General features: G+C 45.8%; 2 protein-coding genes across 8 annotated transcripts in view; one reads left to right on the forward strand and one right to left on the reverse strand.

Moving 5' to 3' along the window:
- LOC138812154 (ATP-dependent DNA/RNA helicase DHX36) overlaps positions 1–10166 on the forward strand; it is a 35388-nt gene extending 25222 nt beyond the window's left edge. Inside the window, exons 18-26 of one of the 2 annotated variants that reach the window (XR_011367555.1) lie at positions 1493–1666; positions 1819–1905; positions 4374–4457; positions 5831–5930; positions 6015–6105; positions 8417–8537; positions 9162–9314; positions 9566–9824; positions 9996–10166. Coding sequence is in view for 1 of the 2 variants with exons in the window: in XM_070000083.1 (XP_069856184.1) it covers positions 1493–1666; positions 1819–1905; positions 4374–4457; positions 5831–5930; positions 6015–6105; positions 8417–8537; positions 9162–9314; positions 9566–9751 (996 nt within the window). In the remaining variant the exon portion in view is untranslated. Of the gene's footprint in view, positions 1–1492; positions 1667–1818; positions 1906–4373; positions 4458–5830; positions 5931–6014; positions 6106–8416; positions 8538–9161; positions 9315–9565 lie in introns of both variants that reach the window. The other variant, XM_070000083.1, reaches the window with a different exon arrangement.
- Positions 4614–23238, reverse strand: part of LOC138812155 (rho guanine nucleotide exchange factor 26-like) — a 79093-nt gene continuing 60468 nt past the window's right edge. For 3 of the 6 annotated variants that reach the window (XM_070000086.1, XM_070000084.1, XM_070000085.1), the window contains exons 12-14: positions 16065–16150; positions 15688–15792; positions 14622–15537 (exon numbers count right to left, since the gene is read on the reverse strand). In XM_070000086.1, coding sequence (XP_069856187.1) covers positions 15395–15537; positions 15688–15792; positions 16065–16150 — 334 coding nt within the window. In that variant the 3' untranslated portion in view covers positions 14622–15394. Of the gene's footprint in view, positions 5006–10260; positions 11347–14621; positions 15538–15687; positions 15793–16064; positions 16151–17402; positions 19848–23238 lie in introns of those variants that run through there. The other 3 variants (XR_011367557.1, XR_011367556.1, XM_070000087.1) reach the window with 3 other exon arrangements.

A 23238-nucleotide genomic window follows, 5' to 3' on the forward strand; every position in this document is an offset into this window, starting at 1 on the left:
AATTTCATTGTCAGATATGTGGGTGTGAAAGGTTACTGCTCTTGCCCCTTATAAATCTATGCTAGTATCATAAAGGTTTTTTAAACTTGTTTTATTTTCCACACTTAACATGTATAATCTATCTGCATTTTGTTTTATGTGCATGTGTGTTGAGATCTACTAAGTAGATCTCTTCATGGAGTACAATTCTAGAAAAAAGTCACCTTGTTTCATTCTTCAGCCCTGTCACGTGTTTATATCACAGATTATGTGGTTCTGGATTTGGGTACATGAGGTTTGCTGTCCTGTCTTGGTCTGTCACAATACATCATCCTTTAGTTAGGTATTTTCTTGTAAGTCTAATACAGAAATGGGATCAGTTTTGAATACTGCCCTTATGTTCATTGATGTTGTAAAAGTGATTTACTCTAATAAGTGTACAGTTTTTCATTATACTTTTTTTTTGCTTATGTGGTGCTGGGGAATCGAACCCAGGGCCTCATGCATGCAAGGCAAGCGCTCTACCACTGAGCTACCTTCCCAGCCCCAGTTTTTCATTATAAATGTATCACATTGCATTGATGTTTCATATGTTAAGATATTTTAACTTTTGAAGTTGGGTGGTGGTGGCTCATACCTGTAATCCTAGCTACTCAGGAGGCTGAGTTCTGAGGATCACAGTCAAAGCCAGCCTGGGCAGGAAAGGCTGTGAAACTCATACTCCAATAAACCACTCAGAAAACCCAAAATGGCACTGTGGCTTAAGAGGTAGAGCATTCTTGAGTTGAAGAGCTGAGGGATAGCACCCAGGTCCAGAGTTCAAGCACAACTGACAAATAAATTTAACTTTGGAAATAAACCCAGTAGCAGAGATGTTTTAATTCTTGTTTTACATGTATAAAATAATAGTGTTTCTCAAATGCTCTTCTCAAAGTTAAATAACAAGATTAGGAAGTCAGAATTTTGTTCTTAAACAAAATAGACTGTGGGCATTTCCTCTATAAATGTTTTGAAACCTGTGTCTAATTGTACGTGCATAGCTCCTTTTGTTGTTATTATTGCTTTTATTGTTTCTTGTTTGGATCTTGGATATCTAGCATAGTTACTTTAATTGTGTACTAAATATTCTATGTACAGAATGACTTGTTGACAGAACCCAAAGCCTTGTCTGGTCTTCTTGCAAACAGCAGTTACCTCAGGTCTGCCAGGAAAAGACCCCTAATCTTGTAGTGGCCACCCACCCCTGAGTGGCTGTCCTTGCCCACATTCTGGTTTGGAGTTCATTGGTTGTTGTCCCTGAACTGCTGTTTTAGCTGTTCTCTGTATTGTAGTTGGACTATATTTCTCATTGTTCAGGGTTCTTAAAAAAGTTTTTAACCTTTGCTCACATTGAACTGGTGTTTTTATGAGGAAAACTAAAGGTAATATTGGGGTGTTTGGGCTTTTTAAAAAAAAAACTAAAATAGCTTCAAATGTAATGCCTTTGTATGCTTGTTTTCAAAAAACTCTACAGAATGCTTTGGACAAACAGGAAGAATTGACCCCTCTTGGTGTCCACTTGGCCCGATTGCCAGTTGAGCCACATATCGGGAAGATGATTCTCTTCGGAGCTCTTTTCTGTTGTTTAGACCCAGTGCTCACTATTGCGGCTAGTCTCAGCTTCAAAGATCCCTTCGTGATTCCATTGGTAAGAAAGACGCTCTCTTTCAGTTTTACGTGCTGAAAGTTGTTGATTTGATACATTTTTCCTGAGGTTTTTATTAGAGTGGTTTTATTTATTATAGTATGGTTCTATTTATTCTAGTGTCACAACAATTCATTTCACTTTCTGTCTTTTAGGGGAAAGAAAAGATTGCAGATGCCAGAAGAAAGGAACTGGCAAAGGAAACTAGAAGTGATCACCTGACAGTTGTAAATGCATTTGAGGTAAAAAAGAAAAGGCTTGTCCTAGATTGTGGCACATTATTATTCAGTTAGAAACCTGATAATAGAAAAAAGGAATGTAGTTGATCTTTTGAAGTACTATAAGGAATAAGTTGCAGGCAATGGTCAAAACAGGTGAGAAAATTCATTATCAGTTTTCTTTTACTTTTAATTTTTATACATGACTCAGACATGAGAGTTTCATTGTGGTAATTACTTTATAAGTTCACCCCTCTACTACAGTCTCTTTGACCTTGTCCCTCCTCCTCCATCTCTACAGTGTTTGTCGTGCTCTCTTCATTTGTTTATACACGTACATGAACACACATGTGTGTGCAGTGTGCCCCTACCACCAATACACTGCACATGTTCGTCTGTATGTCTCCTCATGGTAGGCACAGCCTCCATGTATACAGGTGGAAGTTTGACTTGTCCACTTGTATTTGATCCAGGGCCCCCACTCCATCCATTGTCTGTACAGCAGTTTCATTCTTCCTCTAACGAATGTTTCATGGTGTGATGATATACCATGTCTTTACTCATATATTGGTTACTGGTCACCTTGGCTGATGCCAGCATTTATTGTTGTGTTCAGTTCTGTGAAAGATGTAGTATGCAGGTGTTTTTCTGGTATATTTGCTCATCGTTAGTTTTAAGGTTATAAGGAAGGTTATAAAGAAGATATGTCTTTAGTCTTTTCAGAGACCTCCTTGCTGACTTCCATAAGTAGTCTATATTTCTCATTGAGAACACATGAAGTATCTTCCCTCTCCCCCCCAAAAAAATCTGGTTATTGTCCTGACTTTTCCTATCCTGCTTGTTGTGTATATACCAAAAAGCTATTGAGGTTTTTAAATATGTTAATTTTGTATCCTGCTGCATCACTAAAAATATTAATCAGGTCTAGGGTTTATTTATTTTGGGGTGGGGGCTTAATCTCTAGGTTCTTTTAAGTGTAGAATTATATCATTTGTAAATAGAGATGATTTGACTTCTTCCTTTTCTTTTCCTTCCTTATTGATCTTGCTAGGAATTCCAGTGCTGTATTGAAAAGGAGTGGAGACTCTTGTCTCAGTCCTGGCTTGAGCATATTTCAATTCTGTTTAGCTTAGTGTTAGCTATAAGTTTGTTGTGTGTGTATAAAATTTATTATATTGCAGGCTATCCCCCATCCTAGTTTCTTCAGAGCTTTTATTATGAAATGATACTGAATTTTGTCCAAGCTTTTCCTACATCACTTGGTGTGGTTATGTGATTTTTGTCCTTGATTCCATTTATATGCTGGCCTTATTGATTTGTGATGATGAATCATCCTGGCACCCTTGAATGAGATCAAATTTATTGTGATGTGTCATCTTTTAAATATATTTTGAATTCAGTTTGCAAGTAAATACTTGCAAATAAATACTTGAGAACTTTTAGTCTAGGATTTTTATTTTTGTGTATGTACTCATCTGGTTAAATATTGGGGTAGTACTGAATCATAATTTCACATTTCTTATTTTCAGAACCCTAGAGATTTGTATAAAACACTTAAGGCTCAAGATGGCAGCTATCTTATCACCTTGTAAGATGTGGAGACCAGCAGAATGTCCCTTAGGATTATAGGCATGAGCTGCGGTGCTCAGCATGATGCCACGTTTTAACATTACTAAAAATGGTTTATATCCAGTCAGGTACCAGTGGCTCATGCCTGTAGCTACTCAGGAGACAGAGCTGAGGATCACAGTTGGAAGCTAGCCCAGGCAGGAGGGCCAGGAGATTCTTTTGTCCACTTAATCACCAAAAAGTTGGGAGAGGACCTGTGGCTCAAGCAGTAGAGTGCTAGCCTTGAGTGAAGCAGCTAAGGGACAGCACCCAGGCCCTGAAATGCAAGCCTTAAGCCTCAGTGTTGGCACATGGACACACAGCACGCACACACACATCCATGTACATAATTCAGATCAGGAAGATATTTTCTGTTTTGAAGTGTAAGTAATTATTTCCATAAAACTGAACTGTAATTTGCAATTTATAGAGGCAGTGTCTTTAACTGTTCCTCTGTGTTTTGTACTTCATGTTGCTCAAAAGATTTTTTTTCCTTGGAATTTATTCAGTTTGTCTATTTTACCCTTTTTGATGCTTTCTGAGAAGAATAGTTATGAAACTGAAGATAACCCCATTGAAATTTAGCAATGTGCTTTGCTTTTTTGACCAATACATATGCAATATGATGTTACTCTGAATAAAATACTGTAGGCATATAATTTGTGCTCACCTATATAGAAATCTTGGGCATCATTCCTCTGTCCCTTTTTGCATTATTTTTATATAGGGTCTTGAGCCCTTTTGCCTAGGCCAGCCTTGGACTATAATCCTACATGCTGCCTCCTATGAAACTGGGTTACAGGCAGACACCATCATACTAGATGCACAGATGGAAAGTGGTACGCAGTCTCAATGGTATAAACAGATTTTCCTTTTTCCCATAGGGCTGGGAAGAAGCTAGGCGGCGTGGGTTCAGATACGAAAAGGATTACTGCTGGGAATATTTCCTCTCTTCAAACACACTGCAGGTACTGTAAAAATATTGAGTAATTTGTATATTGCTAGGTTAGTACAGATATAAATCTTTTCTACATCTGTATATGTCATGTAAAGTGAAAAATACACAAAATAGATATTATATGAAAAACACAACATCTAATAAATCTCAATGAAAGTACCTGCTCATTAGCAGACTGAAAAGTAAGGTTGCAGCTCTGAAAGATAACTGCAGCCAGAGGAAATGGAAGGGACACAGTTTCTCAGTAGAGGATGCCTTAGCTGCCCAGCAGGAGTGTTCCTTCAGGAACTAGTGGGAAGACAGGACTGCCGAACTCATATTAGCGGGACAACCAGGAGAAAGTGGTGGACATGTGGCAGTAAGTAGAAATGAGAGGAATCACGGAAATTAGGGCTGATCCATCATGGGGATGGTTGGCATCCCTGTGTGGTTTTGAGTAGTGATCCAGAGAGAGACAGAAACCATTCCAGTGATTGATCCAGAGACAGACAGTCCCTTCCAGTGATTGATTCACAGATAGAGACCATTCCAGTGATCCAGAGACAAGATGTCATTTCCCTGAAATGGAAAGGATAAAATGAACCAAAAGTATGAAAATGGCTGAACACAAGTGTCACTTGAGATGATCAATTTAGACAATTTAAGTGTAAAGAAATAGGACAAGTATTAAGAAAACACTTATGAAGCAGAGTTCTGAGTTGAAAAACTCACTGGCAGTGAAAATGCTGCCTATTAGAATATGAGAGGAATCAAAGAGAAAAAAATCTTAGATAGTGCATGATGAATCAATCAACTGATAGTATGCATGGGAATATTTAAATACTGTGCTAATTCAAAATGTGGAATTCACACATGCAGAATAGCATTGAAAATGATAGTAGTCCTAAAAGCAAGCAAAAGACCTCTTGTGGTTATAAAATGGAGATTATGTGGTCATTCACACTCATTTCTGCAACTAGAAATGAATTGACGTGGAGGTACTTTTTTGTATGGATCTCCTTGATAGGATACATTTTTTCTGAACTCATCTTTGTTTTATGTATGTATAAACAGTCTTGTTTAGTTGATGTTATTTCTCAAGATTTGAGGTGAGAGAAGGCTCAAAGGGCTTGTTCAGCAATTTTGAAAATTCTGTTTGTCAGTCTTAAGTATTGTTGCTTCTGACAAGGGGTTAACTTTTTCTGTGAAAGACCATTGATCTCTGGGATAGTGCAGAAGCCGCCATTGATGAATGGGTATAGTTGACAGAACAGTTTTCCAGTTTGCCAAACTTTTCCTTCCAGCATCTTGTGTTTCACAGTTCCCCTAAAGCAGCAAGGTGTGCCAGGTCGCCCTGTCCCCGGGCTTGCCTGTGCGACGCCTTCTCTTCTGCTTGCTCTGTAGATGCTGCATGACATGAAAGGGCAGTTTGCTGAGCACCTGCTTGGAGCTGGGTTTGTAAGCAGCAGGAGCCCCAAAGACCCCAAATCCAATATAAACTCAGGTAAAGCACACCATGGTTCAGAGATGGCCCTCACTGCCCACCCTCTCAGTTTTTTACTTTGTTTTCTCTGCCCACATCCAATAGATAATGAGAAGATAATCAAAGCTGTCATCTGTGCTGGCTTATATCCCAAAGTTGCTAAAATTCGACTAAATCTGGGTAAAAAAAGAAAAATGTAAGCATTGAAGATTATTAATGAATATTTGCATTTCTTTAACTTTGGAAATCCTCTAAGTGTACCAGGGTTCTTGCTGTAAATGTGTTTTTCCATTTAGAATAAGGCTGCCTTTTACCTCAGTGTAGCTGTGGAGTCTCCTCTGCGGTCACCTGTTTGTCCCAGAGTGTTAGTTTAAACATATGACCACCAGTGTTAAGTCAGCCGTTAGAAATCAGTAGAATTGGCTCAGGAGAAATTGATGTAGATTTTTTTTTCTTTCTGTCCTTGCAAAGTGGTTCTTTTGGCAACAGCTCCTTGAATAAATTACGGTAGTTTCATGGTTTTAAAAAGTAAAATATAACTAGTAAGTATGTATGCAAATGGTGTCTGATCATTGGAGACACAGTAGTGAGGTATATTTCTGCCTTGGAAATGAGCCCACACTGTTAAAGCTTATTCTGACAGAGAAGCTGTCAGAAGTAGCTACTCTTCAGAAAGCCATCATATGTTCATGTTATAGGAAAAGTGATTAAAATGGTCTCTGGTTCAGTTGCCTGATGTGTATACATTTGTGTGTAGGTGCGTGTGTGCGTGCATGTGTGTTGGTGGGTCCTAGAGCTTGCACTTGGGGCCTGAGTGCTGTTCCTGAGCTTTTGTGGTCAAGACTAGTGCTCTATTACATGAGCCATAGTTCCACTGCCAGAATTTTGGCTTTACTATCAGGCTAGCTTCGAACTGTGATCCTCAGATCTCAACCTCCTAATTAGCTAGGATTATAGGTGTGAGTCACTGGTGCCCTTCATTAGTGCACATTTTGACTTGAGAAGTTTATCCTAAGGAAGTATTTGCAAACAGTACAGCAGTCATTAGCTGCGGAATCGGTTGTGTAGTAACGTGAAGTATAGTTGGTAGATAGCCTGGGACTAAAAGCACAAGAAACACAGAGCCATGGAAGACATCTTTTCCTGGGCACCGGTGTTCAGCTTGGGTTGCCTGGAGATGTTATGGTTGCTGTATGTCAGGATAGACATGTGTTCTCAGAAACCTGGAGTGTCCTGCTACGTGTCATGCAGTGTGCAGGACAGCTCCCCAGGAATGAGGCCCAGACCCGTGTCTGCACTGCTGAGTGGGCCTGTTCCAGGGTGAGAGGTCATGGCTACATGGATGAATTCATTACTGTGGCTGGATTTCCATATCCTAAATGGTACACGTGGTTCACGTGCTTTGCTCTTGTGTCAGTATTTTATCAGGTTCTGTCTTTACATCTAACTTCATACAGATACCTGTTTGAATGCACTGTTGTCTTCCTTTGTCACCCTGGGAGGATGTGTGAAAAACAGGGTGCTTGGTTTTGTCCTAAGTAGAGGGTCACTGAGCCTCGTCTTGCAGACCAAAGCTGTTTTCAGTGGGTTTGTATCACTTGGTCCTGTTGTTGTCTGCCTGTTTCCATCCTACACTCTCAGAAGTGTTTGAGATCACAGGGTCCAGAACCTAAAACCTTGACTGCCCAGGCCTCCACAGTCTGCCACCCACCCATGTGGGCTATAGGATGGCATGGGTTACACTGACCGTGATAAAAAGAGAACTTCTTGTTCTATTATGTGTAATCAGTCTTAACTGGTTTTGGTGTAAGAAGTACAACTGCTTGAAAAACTTGAAAAGCTAATGCCAGTGGTTCATGTCTGTAGTCCTAGCTACTTACTCAGGAGGCTTAAATCTTACCATCGTGGTTTGAAGCTAGCCAAGGCAGTAAAGTCTGGAAACTCTTACCTTGTATTAGCTACAGAAAAGCCTGAAGTAAAGTGTTAGCCTTGAGCAAAAAAAGCTGATGGATAGTGTCCAGACTGAGTTTAAGCCCCAGGAATAGGTGTACTTTCGCACACACACAACCAATTTGGAGGGTTTATGGATTATTAGCATATATGTGCTTTCCTAATAGAAGAAGTTAACACAACTGTATAAAAGATCAGGCTACCAAACATCTCCCTGTTGCATAGTATTGAAGATTTAAAATAGACTGAATCACTTTATTTTGGGCAGTCTTATTTTCCCTTCTGTAGTATAGTTTATGTTAATACTCTGGTATGTTGAGTAACTCCACCTGTAAGAGAATTTGCTATATTGTTATTCAGATGCACTGGCAGTCTTAATGCCATCCTGAGATTTCTACTCTGCTCACATACTAACTTTTAAATTGATACAGTGAGCATACCTGTGAGGCTTTTGTGCTTGTTTGAATTTTATTAAAAACTTCTTAATCTTTGAAGTAGTGGACAAGAGAACCCTTAGGAGACTTCATTTTAAAATCTTGTTTTAACTTGTTTTAAAGGGTGAAAGTTCATACCAAGTCTGATGGTCTGGTTGCGATTCACCCCAAATCAGTGAACGTGGAGCAGACCGACTTCCGCTACAACTGGCTCATGTACCACCTCAAGATGAGGACCAGCAGTGTGAGTGCCTGCCGAGTGCTGCCTGCCCCAAGGCCCCATGTCTCACTCCCCACGTCCCACAGCCCATTGCTCAGTCTGTGGCTTTGGACTTAGAAACTTTGCAGAACGGTGGGCAAGATTTTCCTGTTAGGAATTGCAGCCTTTTGAGCAGATAAGCTGTACTTCAACATTGGTCTTTTACAATTAGCCTTTGTGTTTTTACCAAGTTGGAGGGTCATGAGGTTTGAGTCATATTCTCTTAGTCTCTGAAGAAACCTCAAGGGTGTAGTTGGTTAGCACATTTGTGTTTATGCATTCAAGAAAGTATTTAGTGGGTTCTGTTTGTTTTCTTTGGTAGCTAATTCATGTTTGTAAATTCTGAAAACATGGATAAAAACAGTTTCAGCTATATTAGTGTTTTTGATACTCAGGAAGTACTTTGTTCAAAGAATAGTGCTACACTTTAAATTAAAAACATGAAACCTTTTATGACTTAGCAGAGAATGGTCACATAAAATATTTCTTGTAAATCAGCCGGTGTAATTTGGCTCACATGCACACACGTCTCAGGAGGAAAGCACTGTGTGTGCTTCCTGTGGTGGGTGCGTAGCCTGCAGTGACCGGGCATCCCCTTTCCCCCCACAGATCTATTTGTATGACTGCACCGAGGTCTCCCCGTACTGCCTCTTGTTCTTCGGTGGCGATATCTCCATCCAGAAGGACAATGACCAGGAAACCATCGCTGTGGACGAATGGATTGTGTTCCAGTCCCCAGCCAGAATTGCCAACCTCGTGAAGGTGAGTCAGGAAGTGTTTCGTGTTCTATTTTGACAGCTGGTTATGTTGGAAAGCTAACGCGATTTTCCAGATTGTTTTTGTGGTGGTGGTAATACACTTTTCAATGGCTCGGTCTGATGAAAGCTTGCTTTCAACTTCCCTTGAGTGGTTTGCTCACCAAATGTGCATGTTGTTATAATAGCTTGTGGCACTCCTCGTACCAGTCAATAATGCATCTGTCCTTGCTGAACGTGTCACTTTTCCAACCTTAGGAGTTAAGGAAGGAACTGGACTTGCTGCTGCAGGAGAAGATCGAGAACCCTCACCCTGTGGACTGGAAGGACAAGGCATCCAGAGACTGTGCCGTGCTCTCTGCTATTCTGGACTTAATCAAAACCCAGGAGAAGGCGGTTCCCCGGAGCCTGCCTCCCCGCCACCAGGACGGATGGAGCAGCTGACAGCTTCGCAGCGCATGGTCTCTTCCTCACACTTTAACTCAGCCCAGAGCCCTGGAGCCTGCGCGTGGCCCTGGTAGGTCAGAACCTCGAGTAGGTAGTAAAGACGTAGTGTGCACGTGTCCTCCCCTCGCCCTCGTGAGTGCACAAACACAGTCTGTCATACTCCTGGCTGGGCTTGTCCATGGGGAGGTGGGGGGGCATCTCTGTGAGTGTTGTGCCCGAGAGGGTGTGTATTCTCTTACAGGAAATGAATCTTCCACCCATAATGATTAAGTGTAGAACTAGGAAAAGCAACGTGGTTAGCACAAAGCAGCATCAAGAATGTGAACACAACCACATTTTTAAGAATAAACTTCTTCTAGAAGTACATTTCTTGTAATTAAAGCCCAGTATTTAATAAAATATGTAAAGCTCAGCTAACTTCTTGGCTTAGTATCCACATGTCCACCTCTCCCTGGTTTCATGTTTTTACTTTTAAAGTATTGTTTCCATTTCTTCTGCAGCAGCATGAGCACCTGAGTCGAGTTAGCACCTGATGACCTGAAGTTCGGTCCCATTCTGATTGTTCCTAAATGTCTTGGGTGTGTTGCTCGTTTTGTGATTTACTTTTCCTTGTCTCTATCCCAGTGGGGACTGTGGGGCTGAAGTGTCAGTAGATGCAGAGCGCACAGGCTGCAGCTTGCTGCCACGTCGTGTCCTCAGTCTCACCAGTCGTCCCTGACAGCATTTTGCTGCATAATAGTCTGTGACATAGGACTTCAGTGCCGCATAGCCTCCGACTCCTCCGTGAGCAGATGTCCTCTGTCCAGTCCCATCCATCGTTGAGGTACTCTTGGTTGCCAGCACCACTTTGTCACTTTTTGTTGCTGTAGCGTCCCAGCCTCTGTCATGTCCTCAGCAGCTGGACCTGCTTCCTAAGAGCAAACCCTTGCATAGGCCGGGGTGCCTGCCCTTGCCTGTGTGATTTACAGGTGGGCTGCAAGGGGCGGGGAAGGTTCTCTCCTGAGTAGACTTCATAGACGGGACTTCACTGCAACGTCCTTCACCAGTACCAGAGTTGGGCTGGTGCTCCTGATCGTGTGGAGATGTACAGAGTGCCCAGGTCTAGTCCTGCCATCCATGTGAGCCTACTGTCATGGTTTAAGCCACCTTAAGTAGGCTTATTTTTACATTGGCAAAAAGCATATTCACTGAAACACACACTCTCCATCATTGAGTGACTCTGAGGCCTCTTTCTGATAATTACTTTATGACAGAACAGCTGGAGCCCTTCTGTGGGTTAAAAGTGATAGAACTGGACACTACTGCAAAAGGAAACACCCATCTGTCTCCTAAAAATGGAGATTTATTGTGCTTTCCAGTAAACGAAAGGGAGCCAAAGGAATGGGATACACGGGTGACAGTGCTGGTTCAGTAGCTCCTGTTTCTGGGGAGGTGTGTTCTGGCCGGCCCACCTGCCTTGCAGTGCTCGCAGCATGTTACGCCTCGTCACAGTGCTGAGGACGTACAGGCCATCTTTAGCAGTTCTCAAAGGTGCCTTTTGTATTTTTCTTGAATTCATTGTTTAATTTTCAGTTCACATCTACCAAACACTCCTGGAAAAACAGATTTAAAGACAAATTTGTAAAAGATGCATGATCCCATGTGGTCATTGTTTGCTTATTTCTCCAGGTGAGTGGAGAAATGCTCCTGCTTTGTTGAATGGCAGTGAAAACATTCTGTCACCTGCTTGCAGCTGATGAGGATGGAAATCTTAGTTGAAGGTGCTGTTTGTTGTTTCTTTAGTTTACAGAACTGGGCATTGCCGAATGACATGCATTCCAAACTAAAAACCCACTGACTCTTCAGTAATTTTAAGAAATAAGACCTTAAGTTAGAAGGGAAATCTAGGCTGGGCACTAGTGGCTCACACCTCCAATCCTATTTTGAGGCATTGGTAGGATCAGGCTTTGCTGGCCAGTACATTGTGGTGTGGTGCCCTCCTGCCTGTCCCCAGCTGTGGGGAGGGGAGATCTGGAGCCTAGTGCTTCCTAGCTAGGTTGGACAGAAAGATCACTGACTCCACATAGACAGGCTGAGTGTGTTAGGGCATGCCTAACTGGTAGCTGGCCAGATGTATCAGGAAGTGTGGCTAGGAAGATGGTGCTCCACACCTACCAGAGTCCCCAGTGCAAAGGGGACTGGAGACGTGGCTCAAGTGGTACAGTGTCTGTTGAGCCCTGAGTTCACACCCCAGTATAACTATTTTTTTAAGGAAATCTACTTGTCTTAAAATGATTCTTGTCAATATAGAGAGTAAATGGGAAGAAATAAATTTAAGGGGGAATTAGAAGGAATAGAGGAACCAAGTAGGCAATGTAGAGTGCATATATAGCAAATACAGTAGAAAGCTGAAGCTGAATTTATCCTACTTAATCATGAGTCTTGGTTTTTGCTGCATTTTTAAAACAAAGTATGCTAAAAGTACTTGTGGAAAACTTTTAGAGAGAATGTATTCTCATTTCCCTAATCAGAATAGTGGCAAATTTCCTTCCATACTTACCTTTGAGCTTGTATTTTTACACAATTGTTATCATTTGTATATTCGTGATTTATGATAATGCTAAAATTATTTTTTATTCTGGACTTACAACATATGGAAAAATACTTGGCAGTTCAGCCTATAAACATGCTACATTTTTGATATATTTCCATGTTTTTTTGAAAGCTTTTGTTTGTATCTAATGAAGTGATTTTAAGTGTGTCACCTGTGTAGAATCTTGAGCTTTGTTTGTAGAGCATCTCCTGCGGGCAGCTCCTGCTCTCCTTTAGTGCTTTGCTATTTTTCTGGCCCATAGTTTTGCCATATACAATAAATGGAATTGTAGGCAGTCGTCTGTATCCAGTTGCTTTTACTGAAAGCTTTTGACATGAGTTGTGTTACGTGTCTCTTCTGTTTACTATTGTGTAGTGCGGTTTTACTCGTTTATTCTTCCATCAGCTGATAGCTATTGACTTACTAAGTTTTTTTGCGCTGATGAATAAAACTGATGCAAGTGTGTCTGTAGTCTTTGTGTGGCTATGTATTTTCACTTCTCTTAGGAAGTCCCTGAGATTGTGTGATCTGTTTCCAGAGTCTTCAGAAGTGACTAGAGGTGGTGCCCAAGTGTTTGATGCTCTTGGCAGAACTGTATTGTCAGTTTTATTCTGTTCGTGGCTGTGGACTGAGGTATGATTTTGCCTTTAGTTGGTAGTTATTTATGTAGTTGTGATGAACCATCTTGATTTTCATGTGCTTAATGCTGTTGCTTTCTGCCATCTGTATGTTAAATGGAATCTGAAGAGGGAGAATTACCCATTTTATGTTTGCAAAGTTGTTACTTACGTGCATTCCTTGAAGTTCATTGCAAATCTGAGCCACTGAAATCTTGAGCATGAGCTTGCTCCTGGCCTCAACACAAGTTCATTCTGGGGTGAAGAGCTAGGCAGAGAAACCCACTTCCAGATGGGGGAGATCCTCGCTCTTCCCACCAGTGCCAGTGAGTCCTGAGCAGCTTCACACTCAAGGCCGGCAGTCCAGGCCACCTTGTGAGACAGAACTCACCAGAAAGTGTGTTCTGTTGCCCTTCTTCTTTGGTCCCATTGGGGCTAGAGAACATTTTGGTGCATTCCTGTTCCTTTGCATTTCTCCATTTAGGATCTAGAAAACATCTCTTGCAATGAAGACTGACCTGTTGTTGGGTGGAGTGGCTGTTATACAGCTCTTGGGCTCCTTTTTGCATTGTTTTTCAGAGAGGTCTCATGATAACTTCCCCTGTAGCTGGGATTGCCACCCTTGTCCACCACACCCAGCCTTGTAAATTCACTGTAGATCTCACCGGTTGTGGCCCCATTATGCTGCCAGCAAAGAACTTATTACTATTGTTAGTCCTTTAAGAATTGTTTACACTTGGTGCGGTTCAGGAGAGTTAAATGTAAATACCTTATGTGCTTGAAAAGACTATGTTCCATTTTCACTAGGACTGGATTCAGGACCTTAGACTCATACCCAGCTGCCTTGTTCACTACTGCCATGCTAATTACTTGATCTCCACTTCTGGCTTTTTTTTTTTTTTTTGATAGCTAAAGCTGTAGATTGGTTCGGGCTGGCTCAGAACAGTGTTTCTTAGATTTCAGCCTCCTGAATAGCTAGGATTATAGATATGAGCCACCAGTGTCCAATAACTCCAAGTAACTTTCTAATGTGAAGTTAAACCCAGTTCCATACTTTCCTTCTCTGTGTTTCTGCTGCTGTTCTTGTTACTCTTTGTAATTTTGTTGTTCTGTAAAATGTGTTATCTGTTGCTGTCACTCTGGTTTGGATTTCAGTCTGGCTTCTCTGTACTATCCCCTACCCCACTGTCATGTTAGTCCTCTAGAGGGGTTTGTTTCTACCAGGACTTCAGTGAACTAGAATCCTAGAAGGCAGGTTCACACTCCAGTCCCCAGGGTTCAACCCACAACTCCTCTGCCTGTGCTCTTCACTCGTCCAGTGCAGCAAGAGTTGTGCTTGGCTGCTTCCCTGAGGCCTGGGGAGATGAGGGCCCTTCTTCCTTCCTGCTCATTCTCCTGCAGCTTCCCCCTCCAGTTCCCCTCCTCCCAGGATCTCACTTTGATTGATGTCTGCCGACAGACATCTACTGTCATCTACTGTGGCTTCAAAGAGTGTTAAGAAGCTGGGAAACAAATAGCCTCTTAGATTTCAGGTTTCCCTCATCTCCAGAGGTTTTCCAGTTTGCTCTTCCACCCCTTTAAATACAGCTGCAGAAAACCATAAAAGAAAAATAATTTAAAAATAGTAATGACACCAGCATGAAAATACATGTACAAAACCTTCATAAAACTCCCAGACTTTGTTGGAAGTGTACAAGTAGTCTCACTGTATTGGAACAGAAATGACATTTTTGTTTGCTGTGACTGAAGAAACTACAATTTAGAGAAGGTATTTCAACAACCAACTAGTTCTAAAAATACTGTTTTCAGGCACAACTTGGGGCTGTGAATGTGTTAAACACCTGCTACACATTACCTAACAGACTATTAATCTGCTAATGAGGCCCTATCGACACAGGCATTGCATATTTCAACACGTAGTCATCCTACGTATAAATTAACCCACTGACTCCATAAGGTTGCTTTTTAGGTTCAATCTGGTATTAGCAAAGTAATACCCCAATAATCCCGGGGCTGGGAAGGTGGCTCAATGGTAGTGTTCACCTTGCATGCGTGAGGCCCGCGGTTCGATTCCTCAGCACCACCTAAGCAGAAAACCCATGAGTGGTAGAGTGCTCACCTCGAGCCGAGGGACAGCGCTCAAATCCAGAGTTCAAGTCCCACGACCGACACAACAAAAATACGATCCCCTCTGAAGCAAGCGTCCGGCCTTGCTAGCCTTCCCTGCTGCCCGCCCTCGGCCAGAGGCCGACGGGGACTGGCGGGGTCCCTCCCGCGCGCTGGCTCTTCTCACAGGAGCCAGGCGCCTGGGGCGCGCCCCGGTCACCAGGTCCGGCCCCTGCTCGGACCAAAGTCCCGAGTCGCGGCTCCACGTCCGGGGAAGAGGTTTGAAGACACCGCGGCTCCCTCTGCCTCTTGAGTCCGAATCCGGAGGCGCCGGGCCGCTGCAGGCTACACGTGCGTCTCCAGCCCCAGCAGCCGTCCCATCCGCTCCACGTTCCGGTCGATGGTGGCGCGGCATGTGATCTCCCTGGCGCACTCCGCGGGGAACCAGCCCCGCTCCCCGTCGCGGAGCCGCTCGCCCTCGTACCAGCCTGTGCGGAGGAAGACAGCAAGGAAGATGGCTCCACATCGCCGCCACCACAGGCCCGCCACCACTCGCCCGGCTCGGGGCATGCTGGGAGGGAGCGGGGTCACCGCCGGGACGCAGGGGGCGGGGCGGGGTCACGGGCCAGCTGGCTCACCGTCGCCCACGTGCTGGTAAGTGAGCACCACGTCGGCCACCTGCAGGGAGAGCTCGTCGGGCTGCCTGGCGGTGAAGGAGCGCACGACCTCCACCTGCGTGAGCGCTGAGGGACGGACGGTTCTGATGGGGTGACCTCACGGGGTGACGGGGGGGGGTTCTGACGGGGTGAGGAGGGGCAGGGGGCGTCCGGTCCCCCCCCCCCCCCCCGCCTCGCCGAGAGCGTGCTGGAGCTGCGGGGGCTTCAGCTGGGCTCCGCTCACGGCCCGGCCCTGCGGTCACCGGACCAGACGAAGCCGCCCCGGGATCGGCTCGGCGCTCCCGCTGACTCCGCAGAGTCAGGGGCCGCCTGCAGGGCCCGAGGGAGCCGGGACTCACCAGTTCGGTCCAGGTGCCGCCTCCCGCCGCTGCCGCCACAGCCACCACCGCTGCCCAGCGCCGTCACCCAGCGCGCGCGCTCGCTCCTAGACGACATGGGGACTGAGGCCACGTCCGCTGGAGACCCGGGACGGAGACGCCGGGGCCTTCCCAGGGCTCCCTGCTCCACCCCTCCCCTCCCAACCACGGCCACGCCCACTGAGCTTCAGCAGCTCTGCGCCTCAGCCCCGCTGCCAGCCCAAGAACCACCAGCTAGTCAGGAGGCTGAGAGAGGAGGATCCGGGTTTGAAGCCGGCCTAAACAGGAAAATCCAATTAATTACCAAAAAGGCAGGAGGAAGGAGACGGGGTTCAGTGGTAGAGTGCTAGCCTTGAGAGAAAAGGCTCTAAGTTCAGGCTGACACACACACACACAAAACAAAGGGGGGGGGGGTCTAGAAGTGTGGCTCAGAGGTACAACTGCCTCATGTGCACAAAAACCTGAGTTCAAACCCTTCATGCTGAAAATGAAAAAGCAGAAAGCGTGGGTGAGGATGGGAGGAAGGAGCTCATCTGAAAAATGGGGTGGGCCTGGAAAGCTGGGGTTACACAGATGGTGGACTGTCTTATTTATCAGGCAAAAGGATTCACCATAGCTTTGTAAGGACAAAAAATGGCTTAACTTCCTTTGCAACAGTCGTTCAGCAAACACTGAGCTGGAACGTCTCTGGGTGGGATGAGGGCTCTGTTATATTCAGGTACAGGTGGAAATCTCCAAATACAAATTCTAGCTACTCAGGAGGCTGAGATCTGAGGATTGTGCTTCAAAGCCAGCCTGTGCTTATCTTTAATTAACCACCAGAAAACCAGAAGTGGTGCTTTGGCTCAAAGGAACAGTGCCCTGGCTCTGAGTTCAAGCCCCACAACCAACAATAAAAATTATAAGCTAGTATTTCACTGTCAGAAGAGCTAGTCACCAGGGGAACCTGTGAGGCTTTTTGTGCATCAGTCAACAACGCTCAGCACCGGGTTCCCACAGTGGTGTCTTTACCAGCGGAGGGGGGCAGAGAGGAGGATGCCTTCAAGGAACACTCTGGAACCATCTGGAGCCCAATTCTGCCTGACATGGGCAAAGGTGAGGCCTGGTTTGCTTCTCCCAGTGGGCACTGCCTGGAGCTCACTGCTCTCAGACACATCGGCCCCTGACTGGGCTCCCGTCCACAGCACAGGAGAGTGCTTGTTGCCTGGCTAAAAGGGTGGCCTCTGGACATGCTTGGGTGGTGACCCCACCCCTCTCAGTAATGTGAGCCCTACCACCCCCCCACCCCCAGCCCTGCAAACAGGAGCAGGGAGTCCGGCTGGCTCTCCACAGCAGTGAAGGGGACACAGGCTCAAGAGACAATGTAAGGACAAGAAACACCAGGACACAGACACCATTATTAGCTATACTCTCAGACCCACCATGTGTTCACAGATGTCTGTTTGTAGCAAGGACAGTGTGAAGCAAGATGGATTTCCAGTGTCCTGTATACCCTGTCCAGACTCTTCCCCTGGCCCAGAGCACCAGGCTCAGGCAGCCGGCTGCTCCTCTGGGCATATGGTGAACACCTGTATTCCCAGCACTTGGGAAACTGAGCACTATGGGTTCTAGGACAGAATGGGCTACATACTTTACTAAATCTGTCTCAAAACAATAGACAATGGAGGCCCTGTGCTGCGGTCATTCCTCCTCTCAGCCCTCACTCGCATTGTGTCAGGTTAGTAAGATGAAAGCAAGCAGGATGGGATCACTCGATCCCAGCAGTCAAGACAACAGAGCTGACAGCAGGAAACAAACTGCAAACCCAAGGCATGAGTTCGAGCCATGACTAAGCAGTCTCCTTAAAATACCCGTGACCCAGGAGACTGACAGCTGACAGCACCCAGGCCTTCGCCCCAACAGGCTGGTGAGTCGCAGCTAGGGAAGAGACCTCCTTTATCCTTCTAACCTGGGGCATACAAATTACCTTGTGCTACCTTTAGAAACTTCTCTAGCCCCCTGCCCTGGGGTAGGGAGGGCAGATGAAGGCAGACCCAGACAGCCTGAGCAGCAGGACGCAGTCCATGTGTCACGCCAGCCCCACTCACCTAACGTAAAACACCTGACCCACGTACAGCAGTGTTCCCTACGACTATGGTCCAGGGTCTGTGGCATGCCGCACAGCCTGCTCTGGAGACTCAGTCGGTGGGAGCTGCGTGGCCAGGTGCAGGCAGCCTTGGAAGGCCCTGCCACTGCCGTCCTGCTGGTCTGGGTCAGCATGATCCTCACCAGGACACAGAAGCTGCGAGAACAACTTCTGGTGACCAAAGCTGCAGCTGGCTGCACCCGTGCTTCGCCTGGTGCACTGTCACCTTCCCACCAAGAGCGGGGTGGGGGTGGGGGAGGGACAGGGAGGACTGGCCACCAGGCTGACAAGTCCACAAAAGCCCCTGCTGGAGAGAGGAGCACAGGCACAGGGGTGGGGTGGGGTGGGGAGAAGGGGGCAGATAAGGAGGGCAGGTGTGGGGTGGAGGGCAGGGGGAGAGGGAAAGCTGACAGGGCCCAAGGCTGGGACAGGAAGGAGCTGCAGACCCTTGTGACAACATAGCACCGTGGTTCGAGTGTGGAGCTGCATGCTTCTGAGGAGTGTCTGAAATACTTTTATCTAGTTTTATAGACAAGTTATGAAACTTTCATTTTCTTTTTTCCCCAGCTATGTTGTTAGCACACATGTCCAGGAACTCCTGAATTTCCAGACCTCCAAAAAGCAGGGCTTCCTATTCTAGCACGAGCGTCCTCGGGTTGCTAGTTCTGCCATTTTCATTTCATGGCCTGGAAGACAGGCTGGACATGGAGGAGCACGTGTGATGTGCCCGTGAACTCAGAGGAAACCATGCAGATCTTCCCATGAGGACTCCTTGGGCCTTCTCTGGGCACTAGGGTTTTGGCATTCCACCCCAGAAGGCATTTCACACCGCCCCCAACCCTCACCCTGCCATGCCAAGCAGGGGGAAAACCATGTCTTTAATAAGACTGGGTGCAGTGCAGTTTGGCTTGGACAAGAAAGAGGGTATACTCTCAGAGGTACCACCGAAATGTCAAGGATCCTTCTTGACAGTCTAGATTCAACAAAGAAGAAAACTATGACCTCACAAATACATGTTCACATAAACTGTCTTTGATGCATTGTGATGGAGTCTGGGACACTATTTACAACTTTCTTCCATCCCTGACTTCCTGTTCTTAATTGAATCATTAACAGAAGCAGGAAGAGCACAAAGATTCCATCTAAACAAAGCCCCTTTATCAGAGGCCTGGGACCTGGATAATGGCCTCATTCATGAAGCAGGCATGTGGTCTAGACTGTTCTATACTACAGCTACTACATGACAGCTACGCATCACCAGCAAAGGTGGCTTGTGTCCGTCCCTGCACGTGAGCCCATGACATCCAAATTGCACTGGAAACTGGGCTGGCTTGTCGGTGCCAGCTGCAGCTGTGGCACATCATTTTAATGAAGGAGGACAAAGGACGCCTGGGCTCCCACGTTCTTCCTGAAAAGCCCAGAGGGAAAGACAGGACCCAGCAAAGCCTTCTTCCTCATACACTCAGACAGTATTTGCCTGGTATTTTCTAGCAGCACAGTGGGTAAGATCTGAAACAGGCCAGCAGACGGCAGTGTACATGGCTGCATGCTCACCCTCAGCACCACGTATAATGAGCTCCTCTGTAGCCAAGCAGCAAACAGGTGGAACCTGTGGAGATAGGCTCGGGCAGCAACTGGAGCTGAGGAAAAGCAATTTCCTGTAAGTGCCTCTGTCTACCTTGCTGTGGATGTAGAAAAGCTAGTTACACAAATTCAGGGTGAATCTCTGAATTAGTGTCTACCCTCAGACAGGGGTGGGTGTACTGGGGGCAGCGGGCAGGGAGTGACTAGGTCCAGCACCTGCACCTCTGAAAAGCAATGGAGTGGATGCAGATGTAGGAGACCACCGAGGAAAGAGCACAGGAGAGACGCTAGGAGACAATGGCACCACAGGGCCTGTCTACCGGCCAGAGCTTCCCACTCTTAGAGACTAGACTGTCAGTCAGCAGGATGGCTCCTGTCAGCAGACAATGCCTGGTTCTAGATCCAACTTTGACAGCAACTCACTTCCTGGGTGACTTTAGACAAATCATACCTTCCTGACATTCATTTTAGATACTATGTAAATGTATATTGTACATTTCACTTAGTGTTGTGTCACCCTGTCTCGTATTTCATTTCGTAGAACTATATATATTCATAAACTCAGGGTTCACACAGATACTACTGTCTGAACAGGATACCTCAGAAAGTCAGAGTGGCTTTCCTGGTGGGATCCTGGGGAAACCAAGTGACATAGCTGCCTAGCCTGTGTGCTTCCTTCTCTCCAGGCCTCCCTAGGACCCTTGTTTGTGTTCTGTGGCTGGATCTGTGCCTGGCAAGTCCGGGCACCCACTCAGTGTCTGTTGTCCTGCCTTCTCCGAGTCTTCCTGCGGTCTTCATGTCATCAATGCCATTGGTCCTTCTTCCACAACTCACTTCCTTCTGCTGTCCTGTGCCAAACAGCTCCCCATGCTGCTGACCTCACTTCCTGCCAATCCACGTGGGCTACCCCTGCTGCTGACCTCACTTCCTGCCAATCCACGTGGGCTACCCCTGCTGCTGATCTCACTTCCTGTCAATCTACGTGTCCTCCACAGCCACGGTTTCTCAAGGGAAACAGACATTTATGTGTGAACACTGTTCTTTTTATGTCTAAGAATCAGTATTTAAAGGATTAGTCTTCAGTTCTGCAATAACTGAATGTCTCAACTAGACTCTGAATGGATTGTACTGATCAAGACAGAAAATGGAGAAAACCTACAAATGCATAGCAACCCCTATGCATTTTACAAATCTTAAAATAGCAAAAAATGTGTTTTGCATGGACTAAAGGCAACCTACACAACCAAGAATGATACATGCTTGCAATAAATATACTTAACTTGACTTAAACATTACACAATATATGTACTCTGATCACTATAGATACCTGATTAATATGTCCAGCTCTGTATTTTCATGTGTCAGTTTAGTGGTTTTACACACACACACACACACACACACACACACACACACACACAGAGGCAGTCCAGTGCTGACAGGCAGATGTTTCATCACATTGCATAATAATTTCCTAGTCTTTTAAACAACCTTTTCTGTTGTTGTTGTTGTTGGTTGTGGGGCTTGAACTCGGGGCCTGAGTGCTGTCCCTCAGCTCTTCAGCTCAGGGCAATCACTCTACCAATTGAGCCACAGCGCCATTTCTGGTATTCTGGTGGTTTATTGGAGATAAGAGTCTCATGGATTTTCCTGCCGGGGCTGGCTCTGAACTGCAATCCTCAGATCTCAGCCTCCTGAGTAGCTAGGCATGAGCCACCCACACCTGGCTTAAACACCATTTTTTTCAAGGAGATTAAGTACTGGTGTAATATATTGTTTTGAATGACAGTGGTATTTGGTGTCTTGAAATGTTTGTCAATTTATTTCCCAGAAAAGGGGAGAAGGAAGTAGAATAACAGAGTCCTGCTCCCCTTTCTGGAATGTTCTCTTGCTATTAAAGAATCATGAATATGAGTCATTTGCAAGTGACCCAACTCGTCTGAGAACCATAGACCATTGGTCCACAGCAAGGACATAGCAGGCCTGTGAGCCGGTGCTGCACATCCCAGTAAAGAGTGGGGTTTGGGTGTAAAACCAACTAAAAAACTTGGTCTACTTTCTTGGAATAATCTAAGGAATAAGTGGTGGAGATTTCATAAATTATGAGATGATGGGGAAAAGCTGTGGGCAAGTTCTGAGTAAGGAACAAGCAGCCTTGTGAGGGAAGAGCCAGCTGCAGGCAGGATCGCGCAGTGCCCCTCATTCCCTGCACCAGAAAGCTGGCTGGCTGGCTTCTGAGGTGTCCCCAGAGTCTGTACAAGTACTCATCCTCCACATGCCTCACACCTTTCACTCTGCCGCTGTGTAAAATCTAAAGCTTTCTTGTGTTCGTTGCTCTGATTTCCTTATTTTTTTTAAATTAAATACCATATTGTAAAAACCCGTTTTCATCAAACAAAGCAATGCTGTCAGGAAGGTCAGGAATTGTCTCTCCCAGCTCACTTCCGGTGTGACTTTGGGCACAGTACTTCACACCTTCCTGGAAAGAAGTTCTATCAGAGGGAAGTAAGATGTCACTCCTATCAGAGGGAAATGAAGTAAAATTCCCACCAGAGGGAAATGAAGCAAAATTCCCAGAGAGAAATGAAATTCCCACCAGAGGGAAATGAAGTGAAATTCCTACCAGAGGGAGGGGCCAAGGACTTGCAGGGGGAAAGCACCTTCTTGCCTCAGGCCTGACCCTGGGCCTGTTGCCCCAGGTGACTTCACAGCCTGGAAGAAGTACACCACTACCCTACTCTGGCCTTCCCCCCAGAGCAGTGGACACAGGAGGCCACGCTGGCCTTCCCCCCAGTGCAGTGGACACAGTAGGCCACGCTGGCCTCCCCCAGTGCAGTGGACACAGGAGGCCACGCTAGGATTTCTCAAGGGCTGTCAGTGGCGTCAGTGGAGTATCTGTCTGGGACCTGAAGGATGACTTTTCCTTCTTTTCCCTTTTGTTTTCTTCTGTTAGAAACAAACTATTAAACACTCTGGTATGTCAACCTGTTCTTGGTTTTCTGCAGCCATTGAGAAGTTTCTTCTGCTGCCAGCAAACAGGAGGTGACCCTTGGACATTCTGTATGGATGCCTTGAAATTCTGTTTCTCTTATGTGACCCAGAAACATGGTTAGAAATCACTCCCAGCAGGTGGAGTGTGGGCTTCAGCATCGTTTCTCCACGGTTTACCTGCAGCCCTGGGGCTGTTCACCAATTGCAGATCCATGTTAGCCACGCCATGTGGCAGTGTGGGTAGGCATGAGGCCGGGATGTTCGCAGGACTGAGAGAGGGGAGCTTCTTTTCCCTCTGCTCCACCCCTCCCCAACCCAGCCACCAACAGCCATCTCCGAGGGGAAGCTTCCTGCTTCTGAACATATTAATTGACCAGCTCTCTAGAATCAAATCAAACCTCCGGGCGGACCTCACAGCACAGTCCCTTCCCCTCCTCTAGTGTGGGGACGGACAGCACA

The sequence above is a fragment of the Dipodomys merriami genome, unplaced genomic scaffold, assembly GCF_024711535.1.
Source record: "Dipodomys merriami isolate MVZ:Mamm:240054 unplaced genomic scaffold, mDipMer1.0.p SCAF_56, whole genome shotgun sequence".
NCBI lineage: Eukaryota > Metazoa > Chordata > Mammalia > Rodentia > Heteromyidae > Dipodomys > Dipodomys merriami.